Here is a 26,667-nt window from a genome sequence, read left to right on the forward strand (position 1 = left end):
AGCAGAAACGAATTTACACAAACATAAAACCTAACAACCATGATAACTATGAATAACACCTGAAATAAGTTTTGAAAAAAGTTTAAATTAGAGAAACAAATTAAAAAAAAAACGACATGTCATTTATCAACTTCAAAAGTTAAAGGAATTTTTTTTAAGGAACAAATATATCTTCAAGACAGTGTCTCTACCAGTGTTTGAATCATTTGTATATAAAAGTAAGGTCAAAGACAGACACCATCTGTTTGAAAGTCAATGACAAAGATAAAAAAAAGGATCTGACAACAGAATGAAAACCAGGGGGAATCCAGAAATTTAAAGGTTCTAAAGAACAAGAATTTCTTGTAAAAGTAACCATGTTTTTTCATGGATAAAAAAATCCAAATGGTATTTTGGGCAGGATACCCAAAGGAACAATAAAACCAAGTTCTTTTGAATTCAATCCAGTAGTTTTTTAGAAGAGAGAAGATTTGTTAACGTATTTTCATCAAAAATAGCAATAATAAAAAAAAACGCCCAAAAAGGGCAATAACTCCAATATGGGTCAACAGATTTTCATCACGCATAGATCTCGAGCATCATTCTGATCACTTTTATCCAATGTCAGAATTTGGCTAAACATAACAGTAGTGGGAATTTATGCGAAAAACTGCTGTCTCGTCCCTAATTCTATTTTTTTAGTAATGGCGGCCATGTTTATCGAAGGATTAAAAAGTGATACACTACTTTGTGCAGGATACCCTCAGGAAAAATTTTAAAAATTCCATTGAATTCTGCCCAATTGTTTCAGAGAAGAAGATGTTTGAAAAAAGGTTAACGACGACGATGACGCCAAGTGATGGCAATAGCATACCTGGTCTACGGCCAGGTGAGCTAAAAAGGCGTCCGATCCAGAAATATGTTAATGAGAGGTAGGGTCCAGTCTTTCAGTTTTTCATTTTCCCCACTTTTGCACGAAATTAATATTGTTTTAATCATTTAATCAAAAATGGGAAGTGTTTAGGGTTTGGGTTCTGTCACTAGAAATGTATTAAAAACAGTAAGTTTTTGACTTTTTTTATATAGGATGCATCCCCCCTAATAAAGAAAAATGTGAAGACATTGCATGAAAACTAAACAAAAAAAATAAATTCAAACGACAAAGTTCAGACGAATTGCATTCACATAGTTTGATGTTTACGGAAAGTCACATATTCCATAATTCGTGAAACATAGTAGACAAAGGGTATCGAACGAAATTGCATTCAATTATTTCGACCTTCTCGAAAGGGCATCAAACTAATTGAATTTATACAGAAAGATGAAATAATGCGTCAGGTAAAGGAGACTAAGGGCATCGAACTAATTTAATGTTCACGAAAGTTAAAAATTCCTAAAATCCGTCAAATATAGTAGAAGTAAACATGAAAGGTAAATATTCTTTACTTAACACGGTATGCGAGTTATCTGAATGGATCGAGGAAGAGATGCAAACATAAAGCCATATCATTCATGAAAAGTTGTAAGTCCAATATTTCTTAATAAGCAAAATTGAAATAAAAATTTCTCAATAATGTTATTACAAACGATCTAACTGAAATAAGAATCGTTTCTGTGTAACAGGTGCAGTCAACAAAATCAAAGATTTGATTGTACCCAGTTTGCCTCGCAACTCGCAAGTATAAGCGAAGCAACTTGGACAAGACATATACCGTATAGATGAGGTATGTGAACAAAACATAAACTTGAATATATTAAGTTCATGCGCGTATACGAAAAACCAGCAAACCTGAAAATTTTCTGACCGACTAGTGTTGTTGTTAATTAGGTAACAATCATTTCTTTACAGAAATGGAATGAAAACAATTACATTTTTTAAGTCACAAGTTGTTTCTAAAGAAGTATTTTATAGTAGATTTAAAGCAGATTTTTCGAAAGCCGGAAAAATATTTTATCAAGGAAAGAACTCAAACCCTCTTCTCTTGTAATAAAAATGTTCTCTACGAGTTAAAAATAGAATCCCTCTGTGACCCTTGTCCCACCATAATTCAACATGCAATTTTGAAAATTTAGCAAGCAATTCAATGAGAGGTCAGACCTAGAAAAAATATATCATTCACTCTATATGTCCTTTACATTCATAAAATAATGTCAAACTTTGTATTACCTCAATATAGAAAGTTTAAAACATTTAAATTTGGGATTTTTTTATGTTGAAAAATTACAGAAAATCGAAACTGAAACTACAATGTTTTGCAATGTTCACTATATTATTGAGTGTTTTTCATCTTTTTGTCTGACGGGTTTTTAAACAGAAAATTAAATCGTGATTTGGACTTCATGTTTAAAAATAACTAATTCAAATAACAATGCTCTTCTATCGACCTTCAAGTAATTGAATAAGTTGAAATGATTCAAAATATTCGCTTCTTTACACATGAAATATGAAGATATATTTGTTACTACTTCTTTGTGTTGATTCTTAACATACGAGGAACTTTTTATTTTGTCGTATGACTAATAATAGACAAATAATCTATTTACCTTTTTCAAATTGGGATTTTCACAAACAGAGTTTACAAAAAAGCAGGCAAATATGACCTGAACTTTATGATAACACCACGTGATGACCTAAATCAGAAGCAGAAAGCTCCTGGCATCGAGACGATTGCAACCGTAAGTTTTGTTTCCATCATCTGAGTTTGTTCCTTTTTCAAAAGTAAAAAGATCCCATCGTTCAATTTTTTATTGGGTTTATCAGCATTATTGTTCAGTATTCTATTTTTGCAGTTATGTTTTGTTTTTATGCGTCAAAAAAAAAAATATATGACTACCATTCAAAAAGCATTCATTAAAGCATCGAGTACATACCAACCGCTTTGAATCCATTGCATGATAACATCAAATCGATTTGTTAAATGCATCATTATTTTGTAGGGCTATACATGTATTAAAAAATTAAATGCAGTGATTATTATATTTGATATATATATATACGTACTACTATTTATAGACACACAACTTTCTTTCAGTGTCATGGACCTCTGGAGAATAATCCCTGTATTGTTCAGTATTTGGTTCTTCCCAATAACCAGTGTCGACGAAGTTGATAGTTTATTAAAATGCGTACTTCCCTGCATATGTAATATCAATAGAGGAACAGCCACTTGTAATTCTAGACGTTTGTCTTATATCCCTAGACTTCCGAGTTATATTAAAACTATAAAACTCGTGGGCAATAATTTCACAAAAATCGACAGAATGTTTTTCACAAATATTACACTTTATAATTTCATAATTACTTTGAATATGACTGATAATAAAATTAATTCAATATCTGAAGATGCGTTTGTTGATTTCACTTCAATTAACTCATTAGAAGTTTCTAAGGAACCAAACTTAAGAATAACGATGCTGAAGCGATCTTTCAATAGCTTACCCGTTAATCGAATATCTTTTCTTCAATTTTCTGGAAATGGTTGGCAGAATCTACCTATTGACATGTTTTTGGTGTTTGCTATGAACAAGAGAAATAAGTTCACTGTTTCGCTGACGAGAAATAACTTACAATCCATAAACAGTCAAGTTTTTGAGCCTATCAAAAATCTATACGAGTTAAATTTAGGATGGAATGAAATTAAGGACGTTTCACTAGATGGTGCTCTCCATGTTGTGGAACTTAACTTGAATGGAAATTATGTGAGCGATATTCCAAGCTGGTGTGGACCAAATAATACTACACTGGTTCCGAACCTCCAATGTCTCCGACTAGACGACAATTCTATCACTCAAATGAACCGGCGTTCCTTTAAATGTTTAGAAAATCTAGAAAAACTTGGATTAGATGCTAACAACTTTCGGATTTTGAAGAACAACATATTCAGCGAGCTTAAAAATTTAAAGATACTTTCTATGTCAGAAAATACGCGACTAAAGACTATACAAGAGTTCGCCTTCAACATATCATCACTGAAAACGTTGGACTTTTCACAGAACAATTATCATTTTGATAAAGGTATACATCACAGTTATAACCCTAACACACTGTTTCGGTATTGTTCCAATCTGGAATTCTTATATTTGTCCTATAATACAATACCGACCAGAAATCAGTACTCCTCATTTCGGGCGATTTTCCACCCACTGAAGAAGCTTAGATTATTAGATCTTGAAGGTTGCTCCATGCGATCACTGCCTTACTTTACATTCCAAGAAATGAAGCAGTTAGAAATATTGAATTTAAAAAGAAATTTCCTGCAAGGATGGAACAAGAGCGTCGCTGTTTTTGGAAAAGTTTCGTCCATCAAAGTGTTAAATTTAAGATCTAACTTGATCAGATTGGTAAACAAGACAACTTTTCCAAACAGTTTATTGTCATCCTTAGAAAAGCTAGATTTAGGGGATAATTATTTTTCTTGCACATGTGACCAAATGTGGTTCCGAAGTTGGATCCGAGAAAATGTTGAGTCAAGTGTTAGAAAAATCAGTCTTGTATTGGTAGGATATCCGAGTTACTACCGCTGCAAACTTCCAGATGAAAGGCGCGGATTATCTTTACGTGATTACAACCCTACCGTTGAGGATTGTACCGTTACGAATCCTCTTTTTGGAACCGTGATAGCAGTGACGTCTGCAGCTGTTGCATCATTAGTAGTTACTTTGATTTTGTATAGGTGTCAGACGAACGTAAAAAACTACATATACTTGTGTAGGTTTTATAAAAACAAGAAAGCGGGATACGTTCGTCTAGACAGTGAGGACTACGAGTATCACGCATTCATCGTGTACTGTGAAGCAGACAGCGACTGGGTGCATAATAAATTGGTTAAGAAACTAGAAGAGGAGGAGGAAATGAAAATGTGTATTCACCACCGCGACTTCGACGTCGGCGCACCAGTGACTGGAAACATAGACAAGTACATGAGTAAATGCCGTAAAATCATTGTCGTCATGTCGAACAACTTTGCTGAGAGCGAGTGGTGTCAATGGGAGGTCGACTTAGTCCACGAAAGACGACGACGACAGGGAAAGGACGTCTCCCTGCTTATCATGTTGCGAACTATAGACTCAAGACATATGACTAACAGACTGAAAGCCCTACTCGAAAGTACTCCATATCTCACTTATTGTACTGGTGTTGGAGAAAGAATCTTTTGGAAAACAGTTGTAAAAAGTTTAAGGAAACCATTTGGTCCTCCACCATTTGCTTTGGTGTAAGCTTGAAAATCTTCAAACTTTGTTAATAAGATTTCCTATAGTGTTCTTGAAAACCAATCTTTTAAGTCATTCAAGTGCCACTTCGAATTATATTGAAAGGTTGGTGTTCTCCATTTTGTACTCATGCAGTTCGAAAAAAATCCAAGTCATTCTTTTCCACATCAGATATAGAAAAACCAGAGCAATATTTCCTATATCAGTTACTTGGTATCCGTTTGATTAAGAAAATTGTAGATCGATAATTCAGTCACGTACAGTACTAAAACTAAGCAGCTTTCAAAGGTTTTAGTCATTTATTATTTGTTTTTTTTCACGATTTATGCTCAATACACCTGTATTTTAAATACTTATAAGAAGTTGTGTATAATCTATATTAAGAAATCGGCCAATATGTCCTTGGGTGTTCGTAGTGTTAAAATATTTTGATTTTACATGACGTAGACCAAGGAGGAAAATTTATCGTTAAAATACCATATCTAATATCGTTAGGCATCATGCTGAAGGCACTGTCTCTTGTGTTCCGGAGAAGAACCCCTTCCAGATTTCGGTTGATGGCATTGGCGAGCGTTATGTGCTTGTTGTATTTTACCCTCATGACATGGGGTATGACATCTCTAGCATGGAGTGGAATATTACCTCAAATATTTAAAAATGACATTAGGAGGATTGTGAAACATAGAATGTTTATTCTATTTGTTTTCATCAATGCAGTAGGAAATTGTATTCTATGTATAGTAACAAATACGAGTGTGAAGAAATTCTTGAAAAATGTGCACATTAAATGCATGACAGATAAAAGTGAATCGTGCAAGTATTGTAAATGTTTCATTCCACCGAGATCTCATCATTGTCCTCTCTGTGAAACGTGTATCCTAAAACGTGACCACCACTGTTTCTTCCTAACGGTTTGTATAGGATATCACAACCAGAAATACTTTATTATGTTTTGTTTTTACATGCTTCTTGGAACCTTTTACGGTATGTTTCTAATCGTGAAATATCTTAAGGATTTTTATAACGTCGTCTTCTATGGACCACAGACATTCATATATCTGTTCTTTACAACTTTTTTAAAGATACTTGAAGTGAGGGATATAGACAATTTATATATCTACCTCATTTTTATGATGTTCGGATGTTTGTCAGCAGGTCTTATGGCATCTGCGTTGTGGTTCTGGCAAGTTATGTTGACGTTCTCAGGACAGTCAACATTTGAGTCATCGAAAGGAATAATGGACTATTCTTCGTCTAGATATAAAAACTTTAAGGAAGTGTTTGGGACATACTGGCTATTAACATTGTTATTACCACTTCCTTTGCCACAGTGTTCGGATGGTTTTGACTTTTCCAAAATATCTATTAATAAATAATTTCATCGCTAAAATTTCTTTCTTTTAAATAGTATACAAAATTGTAAAATATAGTTTGAAAACATAAACAAAAATCTAAACATCAAGTTCGTTTACAAAAAAGGAAAAAACAAAGATAATAAAATAAAGTGTTACAGGGCGCAGCTAGGTCGCACCCTGAACTGATGGGGCAAATAAGTAAACAAAATTCAAATTTCAATCTGCTTGATACAACTATGAATTTTTACTGTGATTAAATGTTCGACACAAAATGGAAGTGGTCAAATAGCTTAATTACTGGCAATACGACTTAGCCTATAAAAGATTTCACGGACAGACAAACAGACGGGCGGAGAATGGGATTTCTATATATCACAAAATTTTGCTTCTCAATTGTATGAAAAATTAAAAAAAAACCGAAAGCCTGGATAACCAATTCACAATGCCATGGCAATCGATGGAAGAGTTTTTGAATTATAGTCCGAAATGGGAAAATGTTATATTTTTTGTATGAATAAAGCCAGATTGTGTTTTTGTTTAATTATTATTATTTTTTCAACGGATGAACCTGCATTCGTCTATCTGTTCGTTGGTCCGAAACATTGTTCACTTAAGCACAGGGACTTGCTCCCATTATCAAATATGCAGCCCGATTAGTACATAAATAAGAATTATATATTAGTCAGACTGCATACTTGATAGCGGGAGCAAATCCCGGTGATTTAAGTCAAAATATATACTTAATCCTATTGCACAATGTTATTCTGATCGAATTTACGCGCGCTATATGATCATAAAAGTCTTAGTATATGTGACGATATATAAGTAATCAGATTTTGTGGGCACAACTCTTCTGCTGGCTGCAAAGCTACGATTTGACTGGAAAGTTATTTCCAATCACTGTGTGTTGCAAGAGTAACTCCAATGAAACCGTTGACAAGACAAATTTTGTTAGAACTTTGTGGAACTGAAACTGTAAATCACCACACATTCTTGATCCTTCTGCATTAATTTCCATTTTATTCGTCAAAAAACAGGACTTATGGGACTTCATTATTATTGTGCATATGAATTGACAAGAACAATTTGCATCCGATTTTTTGTATACATAGGCAGGGTGAAAAAGGGGGTCCGCACTCATATGCTCGAAAAGATTGGAGGATTATATAGAAAATAAACTGATTATCATTGGAGTGCCCACCTCGCTAGTCAGTGGGTCCACCTTTTCGAAATTTTTGGACCCATCTCTTGTATTGTACGGAAATTATTATAATCTATAGATAAGAACGTAGAAATGTATTTTAACCTTTAAATGATTTAAAATCCACCATTACCAGTTTATGAAGACTTCACTCACTATACTACTCAAGCTCCGATCAACGTCTGACGTTCGAAATTCACTCACAAAGGCTTTTAAATTGCTCCCACTATCAAATATGTAGCCCCACTAGTATATATATATATGTTATATACTAGTGGGGCTGCATATTTGATAGTGGGAGCAAGCCCCTGTGGTTCACTCTAGACGCTGCAGCCAGCCCTCTCAATTGTTTCATGTTTGTGGGGGAACTCAGTCTGGGATGTACCTTTTTTTATTTACCCCCTTTGAGTAAGTTCTTATTTATATTTTCAGGGGCGGGTCAAGGTGAGGGTGCAATAGGTTTACGCCCCCTCTATTCAAAGAAAAAAATCCAAGATCTATCGTAATCTGCTAAATATTGTATTGAATATGATAACTTGTCATATTTATACTTTAAACATGTCATAATCTGGTTTCCATTTATACTGATTCTTATAATTATGCCTCCCCTTCATAAAATCCTGGATTCGCCCCTGATTTTCATACAAGTATTGTAATGTTTTTACAATATTTAACATCAGTGATACTGTGCCGATATTTCAATAATGTAAAGGAGAATTTTCTGCAAGGGCCCCTTTTTGGCCTCATAATTTGGGCATTTTTGAAAATTTGATTAAAGCTGATTTCTAGGTAAGTAGTAGTAGAGTGAAATGTTCGCCAGGGGCGTAGCTGCCTATACGCAAATACGCAGTTGCGTACTTTCGGAAAAAGTAACAAAAATAAAAACACACATTTTAAAGATGAAATAAAGGTTTTATGCAATGACTCACTGGGGGCCTTGAGCGACCCCCCCCCCCCCCCAAGACCCCTCGCCGTAGTTTTGCGTACAAAATAAAACAGGCCTAGCTACGCCAATGTTCGCAAACACTGAATAAAAGATATTTTTGACGAGATTTATGAGGTTAATCCAGAAATAACATTATGCATTTGTGTAACTTTTACAAAAACCTTCAACTTTTAACATTTCTGCAATTTTTAAGATGGTTTTTGTGTGGAACGGAAGTGGCAACAAATCTGTTGACTCCAGATATGTTTACACTAGTTTTAACTGAATTATACACAAAATACATGAAGCACGAGAGTCAACATAGATGTGGCCATTGTTAAAAGAGTGAAAAACTGCACAAAATTTTGTGTTTTCCAGCCTTTTTGATAGATTTTCCCAATTTAGCCACGTTTGCAGGGCATATATGACCGTATATGTTCAAATTTTTACCATAAACCAATCAAATCCACTATAAAACACATCAAAGGGCTGGAGAAACAACATAAATTTTTCTTCATGTAGACTGTTTTTAAGGCCAAATTTTGCCCTTACCGAACCAACTTCTTTAAAATAGCTTGTGGGTCTTCGACTTTTCTCTGCAGTATGGCGTAAAATTTGAATAAACTGTAGTAATTTATATAGAAAGCAATTATAAACTGGTCTGATTTAAGGTGACACCAATGGAAGCTTTCAGTGACATTACAGCACCCACAGTATATATTTACATGCTAATTTTAGTAGTTTACGTTTGTGAAAAAAAAAAATATTCGCCTGATCTACATTGACACGATTTACATTCTGTACAAAATTTTAGAGTGTTTCAAGTAGCTATACTTGTTGGTACCTTACACAGGCACTAGTTAACTTTCGACATACAATCAACTTGGCCATTGCGGGTAATTTACTCAAAATGCGTATAACTACATACCATAGACCTGCTTTCAGTTATATCATAGGTGCTAGGGGTCGGATTTTTTGGGGTTAAAAATTCCGACCCCAAGTACCTGTGTGTTTTATTCCTTTGAACAATTTGAATGAAGCATTATTTTCCTCTTTTCATACAGAGGACAATTATACACGGTTTGTAATTAACAAGGAAAGGAACGATATTGCTTTTATTATTATGATTATGATTCCCCAAGTTTTGTTAAGAACTTCATAAAAAAATCCTCATGTGTTATAAGAACACGTAAAACATTAACACTTGTATGACAAACCACAAAAGAACGACTAGCCGTAGGGGCGAACTTGAAAGCCAGGAATCAGCTGCACGATGAGGTTAAAATATAGAACATATGTTTCATTAACCTCACTTTTAACCATCAAAAGAAGGATGTGGGTATTTGGTTATGGTTCACTCATATGGAAAGTTGATTTTCCATTCAAAAGAAAATTGAAAGGTCACATCAAAGGATTTCATAGGAGATTTTGGCAAGGAAGTACTGATCACAGGGGAGTACCAGGAAAGGTACGTATAATATAAACCATTATTGTTGATTCTAAAGCTCCATTTTGCATATGCGAAGAAAATTTGCCTAGAACATGTGGTTAAGTAAATATGCAAAGCGTTTATATGATCTTTTCAAATCTGCAAATAAATTCAGATGAAATCGTACATGTGCATACAGGTGTTAGGGAGTTTTGTGGTTTGGCAGTATTTTATGGTGTGGGGCCCTTAATACTGTTCTGTTGTGTTATGTTATTATATAAAAGTAACAGCATATTTTACTACTAGTTACTTTTCATACATTTTCGTTTGTTGTTTATTTTTAAAAAAAATCGGTAACCACAGGGTGGATTGTAACTCCTAATATGAATAATAATTGACAGTGAATTACACTAACAAGTCCAAACCCTACGTCCGCGCTAATGTGTGTGTGGGTAAAAAAAATGTCATATTTTTCTTGAAAAGGAGAATTCTACATTTTACAGCCTATGCAGTATACTGTAGCTATATTTATGAGAAGACTTTTCAAGTACGTTATATTACATGAATACATGGACATATGGCATTCAGGGACTTTTAACCTCCCCTTTTGTTGTCTTGAACAATTTCCCAAAGTTCATTATTCTTGTGTGTGTGTGTGTGCCAAATATTTGGCAGAATTGAGAAAATGATAGCCAAGACCCCCTTTTACAAAATTTCAAGATCCATCCCTGAGCCTCTTTTCATATGGATACCTGGAAATCATCCAAACATTTCATCAAGTAGTAAATAAACATGTGTAAAACCTGTGTGACGAGACTGCCTTTGACAAGGGACAAATATGTCCCTGCTTTGACTTCTACTGGTACGCACTCTTGACAGGGCGTGGGCAGTCTCCACTACAGGAGCACACACGGCACAGGGTGTCGCTTAGGTACGATAACATAAGTTGCCTACACTACGCTCTGTGAACTGCGCTCCTCATGGAGCGTAGTGGGGTGTCACATGCTACATCTAAAGATATTCGAAAAAATGGTTCTTGATGTTCTTATCTTGAGCACATAAAAAAAAGTTTCAAAAGTGAAAGATCGGTCATATCATTCAGTAATTCAAAACATTGTCTTTTTTCATGAATATTTCCTTTCTATTGGCATTTTTAAATGAACTAATATGATACAATTACAAGTTCAGACTATGAATATGGCCAAACTTTGTCCTTTGTTTTTATCTGTGAAGAATGCTCACTTTATCTGTCAAATCTGGTGTATGCAAAAACTTTTGTGCAAAACACAAGAATAATTGCCTTCACATTAACAAATTTGCACTCATGTGTAAATTTATATACATGCATATAAATTTGATCATGAGAACAGGGTAAAGTGTTAAAGTACATGTCTAAACCTACTCAAGCAAATTCTAGACTCAGAGGCAAACTATTTTTTGACTTAGTAACATCCTAACTACTGCAGAGGAACGGAATTCTAAACCAAACCCTCAACAATGATGATCGGAAAACCTGTCTAAACTGTATAGACACATTTAAAAGTCTTATTAAATTGATTTTAATGCACTTTGAACCTTGGTAAACAGAACAGCTGTCTAAACCAAGCAAATTTTACAAGTCCAAAAGATGTTTGATTTTGACAGCTTTCACTGTACTTCGAGGCAAATTAGGTTTTTAGGTTACAGTGTTCAGGTTCTTCAATTTCTCTTTTACTGAGATGATAATTACTTACATGCAATTAGGGTACAATTACCGGTACATGTTATGACTTTTACAGGTATCATCTTCATTATTATCTCAATTTAAAAAGATACTATTATATGTTTATACATGTCGATGTTTTGGGGATTGTATACAAATGACATAAACCAGAGCCACAAAACCTTACTTTATATGACGAGAAGAAAATGACATGTATCATAGTTTATCAATATATTTTTTTGATACTGGTACACTTGTAACATCATTTGTCTAGTTTGTACATTTACATGTTATTTTTATCATTCCTTTCAGCCAGGGAGAGTTGTCACTTTGGTGAAGTCAGAAGACCATGAGGTTAGTAATAATACTGTGTAAAGAAATAATGCAGAATTTATCACAGTAGCAAATGGTGCATACATTCTGTGAATTGGTTATCAAGTCCCTGATGCATTTCAAATATTCAAAACTATTTTCAATTTTCTTTTACTGTGCCAAATGAATGCTTTAACTTTTAAATACAAAAATCTTTGTTGCTAAAGATAATTGCACACTAAGCTGATTGTCATGTGTAATACACTAAACTGATTGTCATGTGTTATACACTAAACTGATTGTCATTTTTTATACACTAAGCTGATTGTCATGTTTTATACTTTTTTCAGGAAAAGGTTTGGGGAATTGCATATGAAATAGCAAGCCATGAAATTGATAATGTTAGAGCCCATTTGGACTTTAGAGAGAAGGGAGGCTACACAAAGCATGACGTTACATTTTACCCCAGTGAAGTAATAGAATCTCCTATTCACCTCAATATCTATATTGGTACTTCTGACAATGAGGAGTATTTAGGACCAGCTCCAATAGAGGACATTGCCAACCAAATTCTTTGCTCCGTTGGACCAAGCGGTAAAAACATTGAATATCTGCTCAATTTAGCTAATGCAGTGAGACAACTGTTTCCTGATGAATATGATGAGCATCTCTTTGAGTTAGAAAAGAGAGTGAAACATTTACAAAGATCTGACTGAATTCTCAGTTTACTCTATATTAGGTAAAATAAATGGCCACGCTTTTTTATTAGTACCAGTCCATGTAAAATTCTGACACCGCCAATGGTAGAGATGAATCATGGTGCAGAAAAACCCATCAATGTTTTTTTTATCTACATATGCCATATTTTTATGTAACTGTAGTCCTGTTTGTATACAAGGCAGATTTTGTATAATTCAACCAAATCAAGAACAATAACTCTTGCAAAGTGCCAATTTCATGTACAATCTATATAATTCTTATCTTAAAAGTGCAACAACCAAATGAATAGATAGGGTTGGTTATGTGATCTGTAACTGCTTCTAAATGAGAAATAAATGTGAATTTGGTGGGTTTTTTTTTTTTTTTTTTTTGACAAACATGAATCATCTCCTGTCAGACTTTTATAAAGACTACTACTTGAATACCAGTTTTGAAGGAAATGTAATCAAATCACTCTTGTGTGTCAACACTCTCTCAGTTTATTTTACTATTAGTGTCTGTCATGTATAATTCAGTTAATGAGTTTCCGGTGCTGTTTGTAGTTTTTCTGAATGTTTTTATTTTTATATCACCAATCTCCACCTGTTTTTGACTTCTAGAAAGACCAAAGATTTCATGATGTTTAGTTTTTATCCTGGAAGAATGGTCAGTTAACTTTTCTCTAATACATTTTATTATACCTGAACAAAAGTCAGTTATTAATGTACAATGTAGCATATGTCAGTTTTATTTCATCATAACTGTAAATAAGAAATTATACTGTTAAATTTCAATGCTTTGTAGCTTGTTTGAAGTACTATTTTGTATGCTTTTTGTTTTTAGTTTTTCTATTTGTTGTTTCTTTACTGAACATGTTTAAAATGCTTTAGTATATTATGTTTAAGGTATGAAAAGCCAAATAATTAAAGCAGTTTTATCTCTGACATGTATTAGCTTGTTTTTCAATCTAACTAAAATTTGACCTATCAATTGTTCCATTCAGTCACTGCATATGGAATCTAACACCACTCCATTCTACTTTCTGTTCTGATGACTTTTCTGATCAGCCAATCAGAATTCATCTTTCATGATTTTGAAAGCATTATTCAAAAAGAAAAAGCAGAAGATTCTGAAAAGGTCATCTGAACAGAAAGTACAATTCAGTGTTATTAGATCCTACATGCAGTGACTGAATGGAATAATTGATAGGTCTTACTTTAATTTGATTGCTTGTTTTTTTTCACTATTAAAGAATGACATTTCTACCAATAAATATTTCCATTCTTTCTATTAAGAAATATTCCCATTCTTTCTACCAATAAATATTTCCATTCTTTCTACTAAGAAATATTCCCGTTCTTTCTACCGATAAATATTCCCCTCTGTCTACCAATAAATATTTCTGATTCTTATTCTTTCTACCAATAAATATTCCCATTCTTTCTACTAAGAAATATTTCCATTCTTTCTACCAATAAATATTCCCATTCTTATTCTTTCTACCAATAAATATTCTCATTCTTTCTACTAAGAAATATTCCCATTCTTTCTACCAATAAATATTCCCATTCTTTCTACTAAGAAATATTTCCATTCTTTCTACCAATAAATATTCCCATTCTTTCTACTGATAAATGTTCCCCTCTGTCTACCAATAAATATTCCCATTCTTTCCATAACAAAAAAATGCCCTCTTTAATTTTCATCTTCTGGTATATTGCACAATGTTAATTATTTCCTAGGCATTTTGTTTTGTTTTGTTCTTTTTATTGAAATGGGGGGGGGGGGGAACTTTTGATGGTGTGCAGAACTGAGATCATTTCATGAATTTTGTACAGGGAAAATGGGACCTATTAGAAATTCAGGGCTGCAAAGTGCTTTTGAAGAGACAATGAAATGAAAATAGTAAAACAAAATTTATTGCACAGAGAATAAAAGAAAGGATGGAAGTTACCTGAGTATGTAATTCTTTCTCTAAAATCTACAATATATTACATTAAATCTTTCTTCATCCAGGATATTTCCCTTGGATCCCATTTAGATATTTCAGTACGAGAATTTTTGTCTTGTGATTGTGCCTGAAATTTTGGAGGCAGCGGTGGTGCAGGTAAAGATGGTGGAGGGGGTGCTGGTGGTGTAGCTGATTGGTTTGAGCTTAAAGATGGTGGTGCACAGCATGCTTGGTTCATCTCGGATGCAGGAGGAATTCGATTATGGTCTTCTTTACTTTTGCTTGCATTTTCATTTTTTTCATCATCTAAGGAAGTTCCTGTTAATCTTTCCAACTGAAATATAAATAGATCTTGATCTATAAGAAGAGTAGAACTAAGTTAATATTCAATGAACACAGAAAAAAGTCTTCATTAAAATTTCAAAAATTAACATTGGAAAGAGGAGGTAACTCTGTACAAATAGCAGAAATATCAATGTAAATTGACACAAACTTATATTTTTTGCCTTATCTAATGGTAAAATGTAGGAAAAGTATAAATTTCAGCATTAATCAGAGGATCATCTACAACTTAAACAGGATTTTCATATCTTTATCCACAAACAACCCAAAGTGTCTATTTTTTTTAGATAATTAAATTAAGAATTCCAATTTTGATGAAGATGATGGAGAAAATATTCCACTTTTTGTGGTTCAAGGATTCTTTTAACAAAGTAAAAATTGTTGATACAAAACATGCAGATAGTTAATACATATATTTTTTTTTCAAAATGATTTAAGCGCCAGGAAAGACAACACTTTCTGTAATTAAACATGACCACGAAAATTAAATAGACCATTATACAAAGTTCTTTATATGTATTATAATCATGGGCAGTACAATATGAGAATATGTACAATAAGGAATGAATAGCTCCATCATAAATTAACATACTTTACATGCAACTGACAAAAGAAACATTATTTTTACAATTATCTCCCCTTTTCAATGTTAATTTCGAATACAATTTATGAAATGCTTATTTTGAGTTTTCCCAGAATTTATTTTTTTTAAAGATTTTTCTGTGAATATATGGATTATCATGCTACAGATTTGAATTTTTTTTTAAAAATGTGTTGCAATTAGTGTAAGGTTAAAATTCAATTTTGACTGGACTTTTTTCATAATATTGAAAGAAGGGATTCCAGTACCAAATCTCTTTGACAAACTTTCTAAAAAAATTATAATATTAAGACAAGGTTATGATTTTATGAATCATAGATTTTTTAATACTTTTTTGTACATGTTTTGAAAAGAAATCAACTTACAAAGTCTTTTGGAAGATTTGCTGATTGAATTCCACAGCTTACAATAGGCTTGCAGAAAGTGTATCCAATATGCTTGTAGAAATCCTGTTTGTCGTGAGTACTGAGGTACACTGTATCAAATCCATCACTTCAGTTACAAAAAATAAACAATACTGATGACAGAAGCATAACAGAAAAGATAACAAGCAGCCAAAAGGAGCATGGATTGCTCAACTTAATCTCACTATGAAACAACCAAAGCTATAATACAGAGGGAGTTTCAGGAATTTATAAAAGGGTGTTCTATGCTATCATTTGCTAATTCCCACAAAAATACTGGTATTTTTTTTTAATATGGGGGATTATTCCATTACTGTAACCACTTATCATTTCTCTCTATCAGTGTACTGATATGATCCTCCAGCATTTGGTCACTGAGTATAAAAGTCATACATACATATATTTATATGCACTACACTGCTCCATCGGATCAAATTGGTACAGGGAAGATATGTAAACGCATAGAAAGGTCTGAAAAATTCCCAACGATGTTAGAACTATCAAATTTGCGACGCAAATTTTTTGGTTGTTCCCTCCGCGGGACTCGAACTCATACCGCTGTGACATCTATGGCAACACCGCCCTAAACCCCTCGGCCAGTTAGGCTATATAACCTCACAAATTTGACAGTTCTAACATCGTTGGGAATTTTTCAGACCCTTCTATAAGTTTACGTTATCTTCCCTGTATCAATTTGATCCAATGGAGCAGTGTAGCGAATAGAGTTGTCACATATATACACACACTTTATTACAACTGCTCAGCAAGAGTACTCTATTCATAGTAAATGTATCATATCAAAAACAGGATGTCTTTTCGATAAATATATCATACCTTTTAGCAAACTGCTCTGTTTCTTTCATAAGTAATTTTCCAAGGCCTTTACCACGCATAGATTTTTTTACAACCACTGAAAAAAATACTAACAAGGTTGAAAATATCTGACCTTTATCCAGGTCATTTCCTTTCTTTTTCACTAATTACAAGTACCACTTTTACAGATAACATTTTTTTTTACAAATCGAAGTGATGTTTATAGCATGTTGCATTGCCACAATGATGCCAGGCTATCTGGATGTTGCAAACTTCAATGTTTATTGATCTTGTAGTTTCAAAGAAACCACATTTCTTGCTATCCAATTGGTTGACTAGTTATCAAAATATCTTTCTACCTATGGCAAACACCAAATAACTTTTGACAATAAGACCAATTAAAGATATACAATCCCAATTCATTGTGATATCTACACATACCCAGTTTATAGGGTATGTAAGTCTCGTCATGTGACCCCGTGATTTCACTAGAATGGGTCCTAGTCTACAATTCAAAAGCATAGAGATTTGTCATTAAGAGAGCATTGAGTTCAGTGTTAAGGGCAAAAATCTTTCTGTGTTAAAAAAATACCAATAAAAATGACAAATAACTATTTCTACATGATAAATGTAGTAAGAAAAAACATAACCTAGAAGATTTTGCATCATTATACAGTGTTTGGAGTACCTGGAAGTAAGCAATAAAATACAGATCGGTCTTCGGTTTTCAATACGTTCTATACTGGAAATTCCAGTAAAGAAAATGAATCTTGAACAAGACTTCCATACCCTATACATGTACCATGAAATATACTTATTTATAGATATCTATTTAATTCCATGGCGTTGACATGGAATATAGTAAAGGAATGACTGTAATATTTTTTTGGTCTATGAAGAAATAACCTCAATCAGGTTATTTAGTGTGCACCATGGGCAGTGATGTTATTTCAAATAGGCTGAAAAAATATAACAATCACTGCTTCAAATTTAATTTTAGTATCAAAATTTAAGGAGTAAATCAGCAAAAAGGTTGATGATATCACAGTCACATAACAAAATTAGGTATATGAAATGATGGACAAAATTTGTTTATCCAATTAGAAAGCATGTTACATCTGAAATTGAGATAATTTTTTTTCATTTTTGTCTAATTAAAAATACCGGTACATGTACCGGTAGCTAATAAAATGCTTCACACTGTGCAGCTTTTATTCAACCCAAGAGGCCAAACCCTGACAATTTCAAAGAGATAAGTAAAATTTCACAGAGATCCATACAATTTCAATGAGATCCATACAATTTCATAAAATCCTTACAATTTGATAGAGATCCATACAATTTCATCAAGATCCACATAATTTCATAGTGTTTTGTACCATTTCATAGAGATCAGTCTCTTTTTTAATCATGAGGAAACCAGAAAAGAGTTTGTTTTTGCATTCCCCACTGATTCTTATATGGCTCAATTTCTATTTTAGTAGAGATTTATACGCTTATACTCAAATTTTTGTGCAGAGACAAAATGTCAAAAAATTGCTGTTGTATGTATAAAAAGTTTAAGTAAAATATAATTACTTTAGTCAATATAACAACAAAATTACCTGATTCCACAAAGCAACATTTTTCACAGCCAACAACCAAAGACAATCTGCTATGACCAATGACTACATTGTCCTCACTAACTAACACTAGGTTTACTGGATAGTTGTCATTAGATTTTTCAAGGGAATACAGTCTGCAATATAATGGAAACATAAACTAACACACACATGAAAAATATATCAGTCTAAAATCATGGATTATTAAAGGATAGATCCAGCGTACAATGTATGCCCCTAAACTTTGAAAAAATTATTTCTTTGCATGAAATCCTGATTTTTTTTTCACAAACTCTACCCCTCCTAAAAAACCAACTTTCTTGCCTTTAATTATAATTATGCTCCTAACCTGAAATCCTTGATCTGCTACCGTGAGTTATCTAGTAAGCAAAACATCACTAAGAAGGCAAATCCAAGGAGAGGGTTCAGAGGTTAGAAATACCATTTTGTTGAAAAATTGTGCTTCTTTTGCATAGAATTTGAGCAAAATTGAGCAAATAAATAGCCTGGAATAACCTCTTAAATCTTAATTTAATTCAATAACAATAAACAAAGGATTAGAGACACCTGTATTTGGGGACATTTAATGCATTTCTGGCCTTGTCTGGGTCTTCACTCAATACTGGTTTATGTTTCATGGCATGTGTTGTGAATGTTTTTTTATGCATTTACATTCCCCTCCCTTGGACCTTTATGGAAAATCAAAATTTCACAATAATTTGTCAATTAAATTGATTAAAAGGTCCAAGCTCCACGTAAAAGAAAATTATATGGTTGAACATCAGAAATTAGGGGTCATGGACCTTGGACTACCATTATTTTGAATCCCTGCTGTATAGTATAGGATGGGCTTCATGGCACATCATCTATATTCTTGTGTACACATATACATAGCATGTAAACAAGTAATATCCATGATAATTGATTCCTTAGCAACAGGTTACAAACCAAATACCAAGCAACTTGGGATACTGTCTGTATATGACTAACTTTTCACAGTTTAAATTAACATACCAACCAAAAATAATTTCCAATAAACAATGTGATATTCAATCAAATTTTGCCAACATGTCCCCACAGAAATCATGATTCTGATCAGAGACTTTACAAAATAAAAATATTAGGACAGCATGCCACTTTCAGTTTCATGCCTTCTTCCACTGTCTCAATATTTTTTTTTTATTAAAATCTATTACAATAGCACGAAAGTTCACCTGGCTGTATTGCTTCGTTTCCACTCTTCGTTTAACACTTCTGCACATTCTTCTAAATATTGTTTGTTCTTATGAAGTACTTTCAGATGCATTATCAGTGAAAGTGAAAGTATATAAGCGTTTCAATGATCATGATACCGTTACTATTTATAGATGGGAAGATAACTCTCTACTTGCATTTTTCGGAGATGGACCTACCTCCTCCACTTTCAGCTACAAATAAAAGGCAACTTTATATTTTTTTTCTTTTGAAGCATTAATTTAATAACACTTTTTTCTGTCTTGATTTCGAATGTACTTATTTACAAAGTGAAATTGTTTATATAAAAAAAATATGCATCCTGTTGCAAGTGTGGCAGGACGGCTTACCAGCTTTGTAGTAGGTAGTGAGATTTAAATAGCCAGTATATTGACTTGGTTAAAGGATTAATTCTTAAGCCGAATCAGTTTGGCACTGGCTTGTCATCTAGCGGTCTAGGGTTTGATCCTTCATGGCTGAGTATAATGTTGTGAGTCAAATCATGCTCTACCGTTCAACATTTGGCGTCCAACTATAAGAAACCCACAGGGTTTGGTTAGGTAATTAGCTAGTGTTAGAGTCTTTCATTGTACGGAGACCCTAAAGGTTGGGGAAATGTGGCAAGACTGCCTACCTGCGTTGTAGTGGGTAGTGAGATTTAATTAGCCAGTTAATTGTCTTGGCTAAAGGATTAATTCTTTAGCCAAATTGGTTTGCCACTGGCTGGTCACCGAGCGGTCTAGGGTTTGATCCTCAGTGGCAGAGTTTAATTTTGTGAGTCAAACCATGCTCTCCTGTTACACACTTATGATTTCTGGAGCTTGAAAACTGTATTTTGTCTGTAATATATATTGGTTCCCTGTCAGTCTTAAATCATGATTACTACATAAAGATTTGTAATTTGATAGCATGATTCACTTCTCAAAATTATAGCTGCTCCCAGAGAGATTAAATCCTACAACATTCTATGACAGTACAGTGACACACTGATTTTGCTAAAGATCAAGTTGATTAATTTGCAATGTAAATAAACAGAATTTCGGCAAATATAATTATAGGATTTGTATGCAAATGACATTAATACCTGACCTTTTTAAGATAATATGCACTGCTATATTATATTGCTGATGTCTCAAGGAACAGGAATATGTGACAGCTCCTATTTATACACACTCTTACTCCAGTAGTGCTAGAGGTTGTCTGGCAAGTGATTTTTTGACTTAGTGCCATCCTGGGGTATGGAATGGAATTCCAACCTCTTATGTTGTAGGAGTACCACACACTGTGCATCTGCATTAAAAGTTCAAGCAAACACCTAACTACATATTTCATTTCCATAGAATGTTACTCCCTATAGAACGGTTTTGAAACATTCATGTTTCAGAGCATTAAGGACATCTTTTTATGACATTTTGTAAGTACAAAAGAATTTTTGCAAAAGTGGTTTGGTTAAGATAGTTTTCACTGTATCTTGCAGACTTCCCTTTCTAATATGGTACACAGAGAATGGGTAGAGTTTTCTAGACTTAACACTGAAACAGATATAAATAAAAAAAAATTAAATTCGTACTTGGCACAGTGTCTGTTAAAATAACTGAGGTTCAAATAAGTGGTGGTCCAAGGTTTTGGACCCTCAATACCTGATCTTGGAACTTTGAAATTTCAGTTACATGGTTCCTAGACCTTAACCTTTATTGATTGATACCTTATTGTGTAATGGTTTTCCTTTATTTTTATTTGATCTGAAACTACATGTAGTACAAAAGTTCAGAACATTTTCCACTCTTGGAAGTAAATTTGAATACCAGAAAGAGTACAAAAAATTCACCCAATTATCTCTTTCAATTGTTTTTTCACTTTTATTATGTTCTCTTTGTGTAGTTCCTTTGCCTACCCAACTATAAAAGAAAGATTACCTGTTATATTAGCCAAAATAGCAGATTTACTGTTTAGAACCAGAGAGCAGATTAAGAGTCAGTATAAAGAGGTAAATTAAAGTTTAATGTGTATACTTTTTACAACCGAGAATGACAATCAAGATTACTGTAAGAGTAATATAATCCCTTTTGGGATTTGGGGCTGGATATATTTTTATTATTTTGGCCACCACCATCAAAGCAAAAAAAAATATCTCTAGCACCAAATCCCAAAAAGAATTAGGAACAATGAAATAGTCTACCTAGTGCTCAAGAATACGAATTGATTATGCAAAGATGTACATTCATACATTATCATTTCTGTAAATGGTTTGAAAAGATTGAGATATAATTTGCATTCAATTTGAATTATCATATTCGCATTAAAAACATTGATAATGTTCACATGTATTTTTAATTTGCATCAATGAGCATTTGAATTTCTTTTGTGTTCACATATGTTATAATGTTAAATTTGTATTGGATTGCTTTTAAGAATTTGCTTTCACTGAAATTGTTCATACACATTGCATTTGAATGCAAATTGAATGTAAATTATTTAATTTGCATTATCTAGATTTGAATTCACATTGAATGCAAATTGAAAGGGCATTGCCAGTATTTGACAATGTGAACACACCATTAGTTTCATCATGATTTCAGACATTTTTAACAAGTCATGCTCTTATCTCCTTTTTTATCCTTGTAATGGAGTTTCTCATTTGAGTCTGCTGAAATTCTTGTTCTTCATGAAGTGTAAGAGTAATCAAAGGAACCAAGGTTCTAGCGGTAATCAAAAGAATGTAATCCAGACCATAACTCAATGTTTAAAATTATTTATTAAAGATTGAAGATAATAGTAGTTGAAAAAAATCCAATGGTATTATTGTCTATGAATTTTAGGATGTGGCAGATGAACTTAAGAATATCATTGGGAGTGTCTCAAAACTTAGAAACGAAGTACAAACTAACAAGGTTGCTGTGCCGTTAACAGATGATAGACCTGATACAATTGTATGGAACGAGTACCTTCAGAAAGTGACAGAAAGGGAGGGAACTCCACCCAGCTGGTTTAAGTCACCATGGCTCTACATGGAGTGCTATATGTACAGAAGAATCCAAGAAAGTGTGGGAAAATGGTACAATTAGATATACAGTGAGACCTGTTTAAACTGAACCTGCAAAAATCCAAATAACTCTCTAAACCAAACTTTTAATAGTCCTTTTATATCAATTCAATTGTATTTTGAACCATGTTATTTTTAAAACCAAAAATTTATCAAAACCACACCAGTATCAAAGCTTAAAAGAGGTTCAGTTTAGACAGGTTTCTTTGTAATTTAATAATTGGATATAATAAAAAAAAAAACCTTTTAAAAGTGGCCAACTGTCCTTGTAAATTTGTGTTTAAGAAAGCAGCACAACTGAGCATTATTTTGTAATGTTAAGTTCAAGTTTTCATCATTGATGTGGTTTAATAAAATCAGACCATAAAGATGGATGCCCTTTGATTGAAGTACAGTACCTTAAGTATGGAAAAGTACAGTACCTTAAGTATGGAAACAGCTACAGTAGGAACGGAACAGAATTTTTATTAGTTAAAATCCACATATTTGCATTGCTACCAAAACAACATATTTCGGAACAGTCATTGATCATGATTATAGATAATTCTGTACTACTATAGAGGATGAGGCATGTGTGTCTGCACAGTGTGAATAAACTATAAATCATTGAAAATAGTTTATTGCAGGCACACATGCCTCATCGTTTATAGTACATGTAGTATAAAATGATATATAATCATGATAATATATGAATATGATAAATTATATGTTTAGCATTGTATTTATACATATATATTGATACATGTAAGACATTAGGAGAGAGAGGTGGTGCACCTTTATTGATCCTGGTTTAAAAGCTCATTCCTTTTTAATAGTCTACCAGTTATAATTACTTTAACAATATCCTATTCAAAACAAGTGAACAAATATTTAAACTTTTCAGTAGCTGCTTACTGTAAGCAGTATTGAAATAAGTAGCATGTCATTATGTGGTTGAAGCCGCTTTAAGAAATAAACCTGTGCCTTGGCCATACAGATGAACAGAAAACACTGCCTCGGTGGTCTTGGAGTAGTATGCTTGCCTTCTGTGTTAGAGGCCATGGGTTTGATCCTAAGCCAATTCACACCAGAGACATTAAAATTGTTAGGCACTGCTTATCCACCAAGCATGCAGTATTTAGAGGAAAGAGTGATGATTGGTTGGCTTGTAGTCAGAATGATGTGTGATGACTGTTGGGTGGCATGCCTGCTTGCAGGTTTCGGTTCTGTGATCTAGTACAATATAGATCCTGCTCAGCATGTCAGACTAGTAAGTAGCAGGGTCTGTTTGATTGTTCAATTGTTCTTGTCCTTAAATGCTTCAAATGTTAAACCATAATCAATCAATTAATCTAAAACTATAAAAATGGACACCTTATCTCTGATTATTTACTTTTAGCTCAGTATTGAAAGAATTTGATGTATTTGGAGAACAGAAAGAGAAATCATTCCATGACTCTGAGTTTGCCACAGGTGTGTTGATGATGCACCTTCTAGAAACAGAGAAGAAAATCCAAGGTGATCCCAGTTTTCTGTCAGAGGCATTTACTCAGTTTTTAAAGGTAAATATACGCATGTTTTTAGAGTAAAAAGAAAAATTGAAAAAAGGACTAAGGTACCAAAAAAAAAATCAATTATTGCATGAATTGTTTAAAAGAAGTTGTGTCGAGTTTTTTAATTGTTATTATTAATTAAAAATTATTAATTTTTCACTTAACTGAATGCTATTTTTATTAATTTTGTGTTCTTTTGAAAAATGAATTTTATTGTGTTGAAAGTTTTGTGTGATCTTGATGTTAAAGTACATAGGCAAACATTGTTCACATGAAATTTCAGATTGAGTGGCTATTGTGAAAGTACAATTGTTTGTGGGTAGGCCAAAGCATGAAATTTTATTCCCAATGAAATGGAGCATAGATTTGTATACTGAAAACGTCAAATCCACTAACTTGTGTTTCTTTCCTAATCCACAAAAATTGGTATCCATGAATTAAAGTACTTTCACAGTATTTAATTTGGCATCTAACACTCTAAAAGATGTATTCACTGTTATTTATTGCTGTGGATTTTCTCCTCATGAATTTTACAAAAAATAAATGGCTTAAGTTGGTTTACAGTAATGTAAATTGTGTTACAGCGATTTTATGCAGATTTTTTTAACTAGGTTCATGTCATGTAAAGGCAAATATTTTTGCCACATAAACACAGATTTATCATGTACATTGGTATTATTGAGCAGATACAAGATAGCATAAAATATGAAGCCTTGATTCAATAGACAGTATACTAATCAACCACTACACTTGATTGTAGATATGTTTATGGGGCAATAAATGTGACCTATCCATATCAGGAGGTGCTGACAATGCTCAGAAGTCTTCACCTTTAGAACAACTAAATCATCTGGAACCTTATACATTAATAGATGAATCAGGATTAGTTCTGAAACATTTACAGGCGGAAAACAAGAAGTGTGAAAGGGTGGATATTGTTTTAGACAATGCTGGATTTGAACTCATATCAGATTTATGTTTTGCTGAATTTCTCATATGCTCAGGTCTTTGTTCTACTGTACATTTCCATGCCAAGGCGTTTCCATGGTTTGTTTCTGATGTTACCAAAAAGGATTTTGATTGGACACTACAAATGCTTGGTCAAATAAATCATATTGCCATGAGTGAATTTGCTAACCGATGGATCAGAAGATTATCCAATGGTACTTGGACATTCCAGTCACATGATTTCTGGACAATGCCATTTGACTATAGTCAGATGAAATCCTATGCTCCTGATCTGTACCAAACTTTACAGAAATCAGACATGATCTTTTTAAAGGGTGATCTCAACTATAGAAAATTGTTAGGGGACTTAAACTGGTCATCAACCACCGCATTTGAAACCTGTCTGCGAGGATTTCATCCTGCCCCATTCTGTGCTTTGAGGACAAGTAAATGTGATGTTTTAGTAGGGTTAAAGGAAGGTAGAGCTGCAGAGGTACAAAAGATTGACAAAGATTGGATGATCAATGGAAAATGGGGGGTAATAAATACATGCTTTAAGTCAGATTGAGTGTTTTATAGTTTAGGATGATGCTACAAAAAACAATTAGTTTTAAGGTGTTTTAAAATCTCGTATCTTAACAATAAGATTTTATGTAAATGTGCAATTATTGGATTTAAATAAATTGTATAGATTATTGACGATAACTTTTTAATTGACTTCTCTGCTTGCTATGATTTTTTTTTGTTTTGATAATACATGTATAAGATTAAATCTGTTCACTTAAAACTATATGTTTGCATAATTTTGTGGCTGTTTTCTTAGTATGGTATTTTCATGAATGTTTATAGTAAAGCAGGTAGATTAAAAATTCATTTACAGTGTTGCAAGCACCAAATTTACAGTTACTATTTTAAGGTCACATTACATAAAAACATGTTTGCTACCTGGATTTTTTAAATATTTCAGTTAAGATGCCCGAGACTTATAATGGAACATGGTAATAATGGTAACATGGTAACATTTGAAAAAAAAAATGAATTTTTTAAAAGAATCTTTAAAATTTACCCTCACATCCAAACACTGAAAGACAATTAACTTTTTTTTAAGATTTGTTTGTGTCTTTATAAGTAGGAACATAAAATAACAGAGAAAACAAATTGAGTGAAAAAGGGGTAAAATTCAGAATATTAAAGTTGTCTTTTAACTAACATGATCTAAGATACTATTTTGCAGTGATTCTTTCATTCTCATCATGATTATGATTTTCTGTCAAAAAAGTTGAGTATGAATATCAGGATGATTGATTAGGTTAAGATGTATAACAAAAAAATTTAATATTTAAAAATATAACAATTAAATATAAAAAATAAATTATTATTGACAGT

The 26,667-nt window shown here is 33.0% G+C and overlaps 4 protein-coding genes across 4 annotated transcripts; 3 read left to right on the forward strand and 1 right to left on the reverse strand.

The window, feature by feature from the left end:
- The first annotated feature begins 85 nt into the window (after window positions 1-85).
- LOC148625704 (toll-like receptor 6) lies at window positions 86-6,694 on the forward strand. Its single transcript, XM_088569401.1, has 3 exons — window positions 86-1,703; window positions 2,553-2,655; window positions 3,012-6,694. Exon 3 carries the CDS (start codon window positions 3,016-3,018, stop codon window positions 5,194-5,196), a length of 2,181 nt encoding a protein of 726 aa, XP_088425527.1. The 5' UTR covers window positions 86-1,703; window positions 2,553-2,655; window positions 3,012-3,015; the 3' UTR covers window positions 5,197-6,694.
- Window positions 6,695-9,368: 2,674 nt separating this feature from the next.
- LOC148625705 (putative glutathione-specific gamma-glutamylcyclotransferase 2) lies at window positions 9,369-13,757 on the forward strand. Its single transcript, XM_088569410.1, has 3 exons — window positions 9,369-10,139; window positions 12,115-12,156; window positions 12,465-13,757. Exons 1-3 carry the CDS (start codon window positions 9,945-9,947, stop codon window positions 12,828-12,830), a joined length of 603 nt encoding a protein of 200 aa, XP_088425536.1. The 5' UTR covers window positions 9,369-9,944; the 3' UTR covers window positions 12,831-13,757.
- Window positions 13,758-14,710: 953 nt separating this feature from the next.
- Window positions 14,711-19,890, reverse strand: LOC148625706 (N-alpha-acetyltransferase 80-like). Its single transcript, XM_088569408.1, has 5 exons — window positions 19,740-19,890; window positions 18,529-18,662; window positions 16,946-17,021; window positions 16,073-16,199; window positions 14,711-15,098 (listed from the first exon to the last, which is right to left on the reverse strand). The coding sequence occupies exons 1-5, from the start codon at window positions 19,829-19,831 to the stop codon at window positions 14,805-14,807; spliced, it is 723 nt and encodes a 240-aa protein (XP_088425534.1). The 5' UTR covers window positions 19,832-19,890; the 3' UTR covers window positions 14,711-14,804.
- A 4-nt stretch (window positions 19,891-19,894) lies between these two features.
- LOC148625707 (damage-control phosphatase 1-like) lies at window positions 19,895-26,068 on the forward strand. The gene is made up of 5 exons (XM_088569403.1): window positions 19,895-19,965; window positions 21,640-21,745; window positions 22,578-22,813; window positions 24,180-24,342; window positions 25,094-26,068. The coding sequence occupies exons 1-5, from the start codon at window positions 19,928-19,930 to the stop codon at window positions 25,847-25,849; spliced, it is 1,299 nt and encodes a 432-aa protein (XP_088425529.1). The 5' UTR covers window positions 19,895-19,927; the 3' UTR covers window positions 25,850-26,068.
- The last annotated feature ends 599 nt before the right edge of the window (window positions 26,069-26,667 follow it).

The sequence above is a fragment of the Perna viridis genome, chromosome 2 (assembly GCF_037379345.1).
Source record: "Perna viridis isolate PV_CMFRI_1.1 ecotype Kerala chromosome 2, ASM3737934v1, whole genome shotgun sequence".
NCBI classification, from domain to species: domain Eukaryota; kingdom Metazoa; phylum Mollusca; class Bivalvia; order Mytilida; family Mytilidae; genus Perna; species Perna viridis.

Coding starts and splice junctions, on each gene's coding strand:
- LOC148625704 (XM_088569401.1), top strand. CDS start 3,016: ATGGACCTCTGGAGAATAATCCCTGTATTGTTCAGTATTTGGTTCTTC.
- LOC148625705 (XM_088569410.1), top strand. CDS start 9,945: ATGAGGTTAAAATATAGAACATATGTTTCATTAACCTCACTTTTAACC. Junction 10,140..12,114: donor ACAGGGGAGTACCAGGAAAG/GTACGTATAATA, acceptor CATTCCTTTCAG/CCAGGGAGAGTTGTCACTTT. Junction 12,157..12,464: donor TGAAGTCAGAAGACCATGAG/GTTAGTAATAAT, acceptor TACTTTTTTCAG/GAAAAGGTTTGGGGAATTGC.
- LOC148625706 (XM_088569408.1), bottom strand. CDS start 19,831: ATGCATCTGAAAGTACTTCATAAGAACAAACAATATTTAGAAGAATGT. Junction 18,663..19,739: donor AAACGAAGCAATACAGCCAG/GTGAACTTTCGT, acceptor ATTATATTGCAG/ACTGTATTCCCTTGAAAAAT. Junction 17,022..18,528: donor ATGTTGCTTTGTGGAATCAG/GTAATTTTGTTG, acceptor TATTTTTTTCAG/TGGTTGTAAAAAAATCTATG.
- LOC148625707 (XM_088569403.1), top strand. CDS start 19,928: ATGGACCTACCTCCTCCACTTTCAGCTACAAATAAAAG. Junction 19,966..21,639: donor CTTTCAGCTACAAATAAAAG/GCAACTTTATAT, acceptor CTCTTTGTGTAG/TTCCTTTGCCTACCCAACTA. Junction 21,746..22,577: donor TTAAGAGTCAGTATAAAGAG/GTAAATTAAAGT, acceptor TATGAATTTTAG/GATGTGGCAGATGAACTTAA.